The sequence below is a fragment of the Lycium barbarum genome, chromosome 8, assembly GCF_019175385.1.
Source record: "Lycium barbarum isolate Lr01 chromosome 8, ASM1917538v2, whole genome shotgun sequence".
NCBI classification, from domain to species: domain Eukaryota; kingdom Viridiplantae; phylum Streptophyta; class Magnoliopsida; order Solanales; family Solanaceae; genus Lycium; species Lycium barbarum.
In genome coordinates, this window is record NC_083344.1 from 125,009,589 (window position 1) to 125,020,062 (window position 10,474).

Consider the following 10,474-nt stretch of genomic DNA (forward strand, 5'->3'; position numbering starts at 1 on the left):
GGCCGCGGTGTGGTGGGACGCTGCTACCACGGTCTGGTCGGATACGGGCAGGGGGGCAGTGGCCACTCCTGGAGCGGCCAGGCTGGCCAGTAGTAGCCCCCTGCCGGTGGCTGTCCCGTCGGCCGCTGACCGTGGCTGATCTGTCCGCCGCCGCCGGATTTCCCGCGGTTGGTGTTGTTGTTGTTCCCCTTTCCCCTTGTTCCTGTTGGAATTCCTGCCACGATTATTATCACGACGGTTAGTTGAATTAGTGTTGCTGCCAGGTGGCGGGGAGGGAGTATCATTATTAACAAGCAGAGCCGCGGGACTAGAATCACGGGCACGTTCCTTGGCTGCGGCGTCTTCGAGCTTGAGTCTGGAGCACACTTCAGAGAAAGAGGGCAGCACATCCTTCTGCTGGATGGTGGTGACAAAGTGTGCATATGTCTCCGGTAAGCCTGCAAGGAGGCGCAAGACCAGACGATGGTCGGACACCGACGACCCCACGTTGGCAAGCTGATCCGCGAGAGACTTGAGCCTATTATAATAGGCCATAACTGAGCCGAAGTCGACCATTTTTGTGGTAGTGAACTCGGTTTCAAGGTACGCTGCCCTTGAGTGCTTGTTGTCTTGGAAAAGTTGAGCAACTCGATTCCAAGCCTTCTCCGCAACATCATCCGCCACGAGAATAGAGGTAAGAATATCATGGGATACGGTGGCGTATATCCATTGAAGGACCACCGCATCTAGCCGTTTCCAGAGCGGAAGATTAGCCGCCTTCGTTGCGTTGTACGCGGTGAGTTCAGTGGTGTCAGTTGGTGGTATGATGTGCTCAAGTACGGAGTGGACACGGGCTAGAACTTTAAATAGTGTCGCCCATTCGTGATAATGGCCGGTTTCCATGTCTAGAGTGATTGGGATTAAAGATTTCACATTCGTGACGGTTAAAGCAGAATGGAAATTTTTGTTGTCGGCCATTGAAGAGAGAAGAGGGAGGGGAAAGGAGGGGGGGCGGCTACGGCTAGGGTTAGGAGAGAGGGAGATAGACGGCTAGGGTTTTGGATGCTAGGGTTTTTAGGAGAAACCTAGTCTGATACCATGTAGGAAATCAATTCGTGATCTGTATTGATGTATGAAAGTCATTATATGTAAAGTAGGTATCTCACTAGCAGCATAATACTAGGCTAAATTATAGGACCTAATTACTATACATAAGGAAGAGAATATTTACAATATTTATGTAGACTTATTACATAGTTTATCATCATCCACATTAGCATGCAATCAAGACACCTCTGAGAAGTGAGTAAAAGCATTGATCACCAGTTGGATGGACAATTTGTCAGCCCTGCAGCACATTAGAAGATCATCAGCAAAACATATATGAACTTACTGTAGTTTTTCACACCTAGGATGGTAGTTGAAGTCAGGGAGTATTCTTACATATTTATATTTCTATGTTTAAATTTTGAATTATATCTTGGTCATAATATTCTTTTCTAAAAATATCTCTTAATTGATAATTGATTATTCACTTTCCAACTTAAAGGAGTATTTTTTTACTATAAATTAGATCCAAAATATCAATTAATTATATTTCTCCAATCAAATTAAATCCACCAAGGTGCATACAGTTAATAATGTCAATTAATTTCTTCTTAAAATTAATACAAATAGAAGTTGTTGTCAAATAGCTTGTTCATATTACGCCACTTGACTCAATATCAAGCTAGACTATCCTCCTTTTATAATATAGATAAATTACAAAAACCTGCACAAATATAAATAACTACTCCTAGTAACAGTATCTAACTTACACTATCATTCTTTCGGATTACTTTTGTTATTTTTTTTAACGTCATTCAGATTACCAACAGAAACAAATAAATTTACTATTTTTCTCACAAAAAGGAAAACTAAAAAATATACAAAAACGCAGTTAAGCTGTCACAGTCTTGCAGACCGTACAGAGTAAGCTGAGGCAAATTAGTCAATATACTCCTATTAATTACTTGAATTACTCTGCTTCATTTACTTAATTCAAAGAGTGTAAACGTTGATTACTGCTGTGTTTAGGATTGATTACCTACTAAGCTTGTTTTAGTTAGATAGCAGATTATATAATCTTCTTGCTTCTGCAATTTCGATATGGAGCTAAGTTGTGTATACTGACTGACTTGTAGTAGACTTGGATTAATTTTTTTAATTTTTTTTAAATACTTATTTTAGAAAATGAAGCTGTTTGGTCAAGTTTTTTTATGAAGAATTAAGTGTTTTTGAATAATAGCAAAAGTTATTTTTGAGCTTGAGCAGAACTGAAAAAAGTAGCTTCTCCATAAAGTAGGTGTTTTTTATTTTTATTTAAGGATAAAATGACATGTATCAAAAACTCATATTTACCAAATTAATTAATGGTAACTTCTTTTTTCGCAATTTGACACTTAAAAGTACCTTTTTAAAATATTGACTAAATACTAAAAAAAAAATTACTTAAATAATTTAGTCAAACACCAACTGCTATTCTCTCAAAATATTTTTCCATAAAGCACTTTCGAGAAGACGACTGTACTTTTAGCTTGGCCAGACAATAAAGAATTCTACACTATCAAGTAATTCAAAATTAAATATAAATAATTATATGAAAAAGTATATTTTTTTTTTAACGTGCAAATATGAATACATCATTGGCAGAAAAAGTATAGATTAATAACCTAAAATGTTAATTAGTTTGTTGCAATGCTTAAACCATATAATAGGTGATATACTGATATAAACATTATTTGAATCAATTTTCTTTATTTCATTTTACTCCAGTAACTCCACACACAGAAGCCAAATCATAAAGAGCTTCTATAAAAAGAGACCCTCCTTTGTCTCTCTCTCCACACTCTCCTCTTCTTTTTCTCTCCATTTTCTTCTATCACCTCTTCAAGCCATTAATTGTATCATCTGCTTCTGCTTACTCATTGATTGCAGAAAGCAGAAATCATCATTTCTTATACCATTTAATAATGCAAAACAAAAACAAAAAAAAGAACCATCTGGTCCTCATTTCATTATGAGTTCAATTTGAGCTATTTTTCTGTCTCTGACATTCCACCATTGTCTTGCTTCATCCAGAAGCAAATAATCTTACCCAAAAAAAACATTTTTTTTCCACTTTTTGCCTTACTTAAAATAGCTGTCTTTCTCTCAGAAAAAAGAAACTCCCCTGTTTCTACTCTGTTTTGCCTTACTTAAAAGAGCTCTCTCAGAAAAAACTCCCCTGTTTCTACTCTGTTTTCGCTAAATGGATCGATTTTCGTCCACAACTTTGCTTCCCGATGCATTTTCAAGCACCAGAGATGATTTAACGGAGCAATTGAGTATAATTTGGGAGCAAATCAAAGCACCATTGATTGTTCCTATTCTCAGAATTGCAGTGTTATTGTGCCTTTTAATGTCAATTTTGCTCTTCATTGAGAGAGTTTACATGGGGATTGTGATTACCCTTGTGAAATTTTTTGGTCGAAAACCAGAAAAGCGTTACAAATGGGAATCTTTAAAAGATGATATTGAGCTAGGAAATTCATCTTATCCTATGGTTCTTGTTCAAATCCCAATGTATAATGAGAAAGAGGTCTGTTACTTCTTTTTTTTTTTTTTTTTGTTATTACTACTATTCTTTTTCTACTTGTATTAATCATTAATTAATGGTTCTGTTTCATAATCCTTTGGTTAATGTGTGGATTGGCTGTTTTGTAACAGGTTTATCAGCTTTCAATTGGAGCTGCATGTGGCCTTTCATGGCCTACTGATCGTATTATAGTCCAAGTTCTTGATGATTCAACTGATCCCATTACCAAGGTATAAAGAAAAGTGTTTAAATTATATACCCTGACAATATAATTTATATAACATCAGTTCAACTAAAAAATAACTAAAAGTAATTGTCCAAAATTAGTAGAACTACTTAAAAGTGAAATTGGCAATTTACTATAACATGTTAAATGTCATTGGTAAATTTCAACTGTCACTGTATATATGTTAAATCCTAAAGAAATTTATGCTCTTCTGCTCTGTGGCTGAGCCACCCTTTTTCAAGATGTGTCAATTTTTGTTGAACAACTGTGTAATTAAGTAACCTTTTTGTGTACATATATTCTATGTTAAATTTCCTTGACCGTTATTCTCGTGATTCTCTTCTTGCAAAGAGAGTTCAAATCAGGGGGTTCATGTTCTTTCCAACTGGAGAAGCGCTTAGACAGAACACTTATGCGAATCATTTTAAGCATATTCTCCGGTTGGGGACATGACTTCTTTATATTTTGTCACTCGTTAATGAAAATTTTGACTCCGCCATTATGCAGAATTTGGTGTCAATGGAGTGCCAGAGATGGGCAAGCAAAGGGATAAATATAAAGTATGAAATAAGAGACAACAGGAATGGTTACAAAGCAGGGGCAATGAAGGAAGGATTGAAGCATCAATATGTGAAAGAGTGTGATTATGTTGCTATATTTGATGCTGATTTTCAACCTGAGCCTGATTTCCTCTGGCGCACTATTCCATTTCTAGTCCACAACCCTGAACTTGGACTTGTTCAAGCTCGTTGGAAATTTGGTATTTTCCCCCTCTTATTATTTTAGCAATCAAAATCACACTTACAATAACAAGAATCCTTAAGCAGAAAATTCAGCGTTTTAATTTATAAATAATACATGCATAAGCAGAGGGGCATCCAGAATTTGAATATGATAGGTTTAATTTTTAGGTTCATACCCCTGAACTCACTACGCTTTTGAAATAATGATTCGAAACTTTCTTATTTTTTTTTGAAATTATGACGATCTTTTACATGTATATCTATACTTTATTGAAAATATTGGCTTCGTAACTTACATATGACATCTGCAACTGTGAATAAAATAAGCAAATATTTATTCATCATTTTATGCAAAACAGAATGTGAAACAAATAATACCTATATTTACAACTAAAATTACTAAAATAATAAACGAACCTCATAACAGTAGTCTTTATCTTGAAAATAAATAAACACATATCTGTAAATTATAAAACTATATAGTAACTTGTAGAGTAGTATTTTCAACTAACCTAGACATCTAATAAAAATAATTTATACATCATATTCATATATTCCTACTTTATGTATTACAATACCTACGTTCTTAATGACTCCACAGCATAAAGCTTTTGTCACTGATTATTATTGTTTAAAAAAATCACGTGTTATGGTATCATCTTTCTAGCAAAAAAATAATACTAATAAACAAAAGGCCCTCTAGCTGTCGGTGGCTATAGACAGCTATTTTCTTATTGTGTGTGGACTACTATGTATATACTATATAATGATAATAACTAGATTTTAGGTAACAAACTAACAATCTTGGTAGGTCAATTTGGTTGGGCCACGTATACTCCTATTAACTTCGATGGATCAAGTAAGTGGGACCTAATAAGAAAATCATACCGAACACCATCTAGATCTAAAATTGGTATAATAATCTTTTAATGTTCTAAAAGTAATTTATTACCTACTTTAATTATTATTTACATTATTCTATTTTATTTTATCTGGCACAATTTTCTTATAATCTTCAGTAATTCATTTTAAGACTTAAATTTATGTCTTTTCTTAGAAAAGGAATAATTTAGTGGTTATTAAAGTACTTATTTAACTTTGTATTTAACTTATACAGTATATACTAACAACAGTGAAATTTTTTTTAAAAAAAAATCTTGATTCTATAATCTAGCATGATGAAGTGTATAAAAGATGATGAAAAGAAACATAATCTGGCTAACAGCTTATTGGTGAATCTCCATTCGTTTGTTTTTTCTCAATGACTGTTTAAAAAAAGTGAAACGGATCAAAGAATCCGTCGAAAGTTGGAGTATATTTTTTGGATCATTGGTTATCAAGGTGATAGTGTTATGACTTTTTAAGTGACAAAACAAAAGAATATGATTTTGGTGAAAAAACTTATAGTTATATTAGGGTTTACTCAATAGTGATTAAAAAAAAGTGATTTTAAAGTATTTAGGGGTTGTTTGGTAGCTGGTTAAGAGGCCACTTATTCATATATTATTCTCTACATAACGAATATAACGATTGGTAACTAGTAAAGAGACACCTTATTCATGTATTAATTTCTGCATACTTATATCGCGTTTGGTAGCTAGTTAGGAAGTAAGTTATTCATATACAAAATTAGTACGATATTTGATTTGCAATTTAGAAATCCACATAACTAATACATGTATAAGTTATGAGGGAATCTATGTATTATTTTATGCGAGGTAGAAAATGAAATTACTAATACATGAATAAAAGTTGAAATGACAATATTTCCCTCGTCACTTCCCACTTAAATACTTTCCTTTTCTAGACAAATATTTTTATATAATTTTTAATATAATATTTTAATATTTTGTAAAAAAATATATATAATATTTTAGCTTTAATTGTAAACAAATATTTTAACTTTAAAAAGTATATAATATTCATTAACTTTTAATCTAACAAAGTAACATTCAAAGAAATAATTTATGCATAACTAAATTATGCATAAATAAACACTGCATAACTAATACCTCTATTACTAATATTTGCATAATCCTAACGAGCTACCAATCGACCCCTTATTGTCTCGTGATAGGCACTTCAATGTTCAGTTGGACAACACAATACATACGACTATCCTTTGGGGCTGGAAAGCTTTTTTCGTACTGAAAAAGCTGCAGTGTACCTAAAAGTAACCCAATTAGAAATAGTAAGTGCTAGAAATTGGACCAGAAAACCTTTTACATTCTTGAAATGTAAGGCTGTTATAGAGTCTTGATGAAGACAAACGCGGAGTATAATATATTGCCAGCAATTGCATGTGTATAATATGAGTTGTGGACCTCAGTCCCCTCCTACTAACCGACACTAATAAGTGAACCTTCTAAAAACTTTATATACACGTACTTTCAGTATTTAGACTTAATAATCGGTTGAACGTCTAAGGTTTTTAGTTTTAAGTGCTTGAATAAAATCTTGTATTGGTAGATGACAAGAAAAAAAATATATACGTAAGGTGTAGAGTTACTCTTAGTGGTACGAGGTCTTTTGAGAAAAACCGTGCAAGCTTAACTCAAAACAAATAATATCGCACTATATTAAGAGTATATTTGAATTAGTTTAACCCAATAATAACTATTAGAACTTATGATTCGGCGAAACGAGCATCGAAATGGCGGAGTGATGAGATGAGGCTTGTCATGGTGGAGTTAGTGGTCATAATACTCGATGTGGATACTCTTAAACAAAATATTAAGAAAAATTGTGTCGGCTTGATCTAAAACGGACGATATCACACCATGTTAACAGTTTTGTCAGGTTGGTTTAGCCCAACACTTAGCGCACATTATATTTTAAAAATTCTAGGCTCAAAATTTAATATTTATTGAAACTTTAATATTTTTTCATACATAGTTATTTTCTGTGTAAAATATTGAGTTTAGTTGAGCTAGTTAGCTGCATCTGCTAATTTGTGATGTGTAATGTTGCAGTAAATGCTGATGAATGCTTGATGACACGAATGCAAGAGATGTCCCTGGATTACCATTTCACAGTGGAACAAGAAGTGGGCTCTTCCACCTATGCTTTTTTTGGCTTTAATGGTATCAACAATTTGCTCTCCCATTAATTATCTCAGCTAATATTATACAGTAATTAATGTTTTGAGATTCATCCTTTTGAAATCTCTAAGGGGTCAATCACGTAATGAACATAAAATAGAGTAGCTATGAGCAGTCCTACATTATTGAAATTGAAGAGGAGGGAGCTTAAAGGACATAATAATGATAAGAGAAGTGGTCCAAAAGAATGTTGATTTTTCCATTAATTGTATTCAAATAGAATCCAATGCTAAAGAAACCAAGAATTTCTAGTATTGGACCGGAACGGACTTAAATGGAACAAAATGAATACTGACAATTCATATAGTCGACACCAACTTGCTTAGAATTGGTGCGAAGTTATTATTGTTGTGGTGGTGCTTGAATAGACGTAAAGCTTACAATGTGTATGAAAAAAAAAAATACAGGGACAGCAGGTGTATGGAGAATTGCCGCAATAGAGGAGGCCGGAGGTTGGAAGGATAGGACAACAGTTGAGGATATGGACCTCGCGGTTCGCGCTAGTCTCAAGGGCTGGAAATTCTTGTACCTTTCTGCTCTCAAGGTAATACTTAAATTCTCCCTCTTAAAATGAAATACTACTAATTTTTCACTTAAGTCTAATGGTCACATTGAGTCATGAAGTGAGACAATTTTAAGCTCTTGTTTCATTTTGTATAGGTGAAAAATGAATTACCAAGTACATTCAAGGCCTATCGATATCAACAACATCGTTGGTCCTGTGGCCCGGCCAATCTTTTCAAGAAAATGTTTATGGAGATCATAAGAAACAGGGTAAATTCCTCAAGTCCTTGTTATGTAAAATTGTTAACCGCTTACAGTGGCAAAGTCAGAAATTTCGTCAAGGGTGATCAAAGTTAATATATATGTATTTACAAAAAAATCAATAAAATTTTCTGATGAATGGTGTTTAACTGACCACCTTCTTTCTTTATTTGCAGAAAGTATCTTTGTGGAAGAAGATTCATGTGATTTACAGCTTCTTCTTTGTAAGGAAGGTCGTAGCCCACATTGTCACTTTTGTGTTCTACTGTGTTGTATTGCCTGCAACTGTTTTAGTACCTGAAGTTGTTGTTCCAAAATGGGGAGCTGTTTACATTCCTTCCATTATTACACTACTCAATGCAGTTGGAACTCCAAGGTCAGTTTTCTTTTTCTTACATTTCATTTAACAATTAACTGCTATATGTTCTCATTCTATGTTAAGATTTCATTTCAAACAGTACTTAGGAGATCTGTGTTGCTCGGACTCTTCAAGAATGACACCGGGTGTGTGTCAAATCCTCCGAAAGTAGTGATTTTTGGAGGATCCGACACGAGTATGGTAGCTTTTTGGAGAGTTCAAACAACACAGTTTAGGGGTGACATAAACAGAAAAGGGTAATAGGAAAGACACTGTTACATTTAAGATCCATGCAAGATATACAAATATTTCATGAACTAGAGAGCAAGTACTCAAATACACACATTTCAGACGGTCCAAAAATGTGGTCACACTCCTGTTAGATCCTTCAAAAATATTGTAGCACCCCTATCAGATCTTCCAAAAATGTACTACTTTTGGAGGATCTGACACGTACCCAGTGACATTTTTGAAGAATATGAGCTATATAGGGGGAGGGATATGAAGATTTTATTTTGAGTTTGAACAAGAAAATTCTGAGAGCTTCGCACGTGCCTATTTGACAACAGGTCGTTACATCTGATAATATTTTGGATCCTTTTCGAGAATGTCATGTCACTACATCGGACAAAGGCTACGTTCATTGGCTTGTTAGAAGCAGGAAGAGTCAACGAATGGGTAGTCACTGAGAAACTAGGAGATGTTCTCAAGATAAAATCAGCCATCAAAGCGTTCAAGAAACCACGATTTAGGCTTGGTGACAGGTAAATTATTAATCCTCTAAGTCACCACGCTTTTGTAGTTTAGATCAAACAGGGCTATCAAACTAAATTTTCCTTTTGTTCTTTTGACGACAGACTTCATTTATTAGAGCTTGTCACTGGCGTGTACCTCTTCTTTTGTGGATGTTATGATATCGCCTTCGGGAAAAATCACTATTATCTATACCTCTTCATTCAAGCATTTGCTTTCTTCATCATGGGATTCGGTTATGTTGGCACTTTTGTTCCTAATTCTTAAGACAAACACTGCTTGTGGATTGATAAACGGAATGATTTTCATCGGGGAAGATACAGTGAAGCAGCACTTTCAGCATCCTTTTATTTTCCAGTTTTTACACACGTAAAGAGGAATTTGTTGTTCATTCTTTTTGGTTCTAGCATAAGGTATTCGAGTTGATGGCTCGAATCTGTTTTGTTCTCTGTGTATATTTCAAGAAAGAAAATTTTATTGTGAAAATGTGTATAAAGAATACATGCAAGAAAAAGAAGGATAATATCTTGTGCTAATATTAGGCATCAAGTATTAGCTGAATTTTGCAGCTTATTTTTCGTTTGCATTATTGTATTCTCAGTTGTCTTTTATATCATTACTAATACAGAATGAAGTTGATGAATTTTCCAGGGCTCTCTCTTATACTGTTCCAGCAGATCTTCTTTTGAAAGGGCCATATGAACTTTAACAATTGAAACTTGAAAACTGGTGAAAGGTAATGAAATCATAAAGATAGTTTTCTGTTATAGGCATTTGGTATTGGTATCCAAAATTAGCTGACGACTAATTCGAATTCACGTCATTTATTAAGAGAGGTAAAACAGGTTACTATGAAAAATGAGACTACCTCTTTCATCACATATAATAATGGCCAAATAAACATTTGCTTGTGGCAGACAATTGATGAATTGA

General features: G+C 34.1%; 1 protein-coding gene across 1 annotated transcript; it reads left to right on the plus strand.

Moving 5' to 3' along the window:
• The first annotated feature begins 2,856 nt into the window (after positions 1-2,856).
• On the plus strand, positions 2,857-10,189 carry LOC132607159 (glucomannan 4-beta-mannosyltransferase 9). Its single transcript, XM_060321009.1, has 9 exons — positions 2,857-3,598; positions 3,727-3,825; positions 4,329-4,581; positions 7,537-7,647; positions 8,073-8,209; positions 8,326-8,439; positions 8,607-8,806; positions 9,358-9,552; positions 9,646-10,189. The coding sequence occupies exons 1-9, from the start codon at positions 3,269-3,271 to the stop codon at positions 9,806-9,808; spliced, it is 1,602 nt and encodes a 533-aa protein (XP_060176992.1). The 5' UTR covers positions 2,857-3,268; the 3' UTR covers positions 9,809-10,189.
• The last annotated feature ends 285 nt before the right edge of the window (positions 10,190-10,474 follow it).

Excerpts from the sequence above, each read along its gene's own strand:
- LOC132607159 (XM_060321009.1), top strand. The coding sequence starts at position 3,269 with ATGGATCGATTTTCGTCCACAACTTTGCTTCCCGATGCATTTTCAAGC. Across the intron at positions 3,599-3,726 it reads CAATGTATAATGAGAAAGAG|GTTTATCAGCTTTCAATTGG; the intron begins GTCTGTTACTTC and ends GTTTTGTAACAG. Across the intron at positions 8,210-8,325 it reads TGTACCTTTCTGCTCTCAAG|GTGAAAAATGAATTACCAAG; the intron begins GTAATACTTAAA and ends CATTTTGTATAG.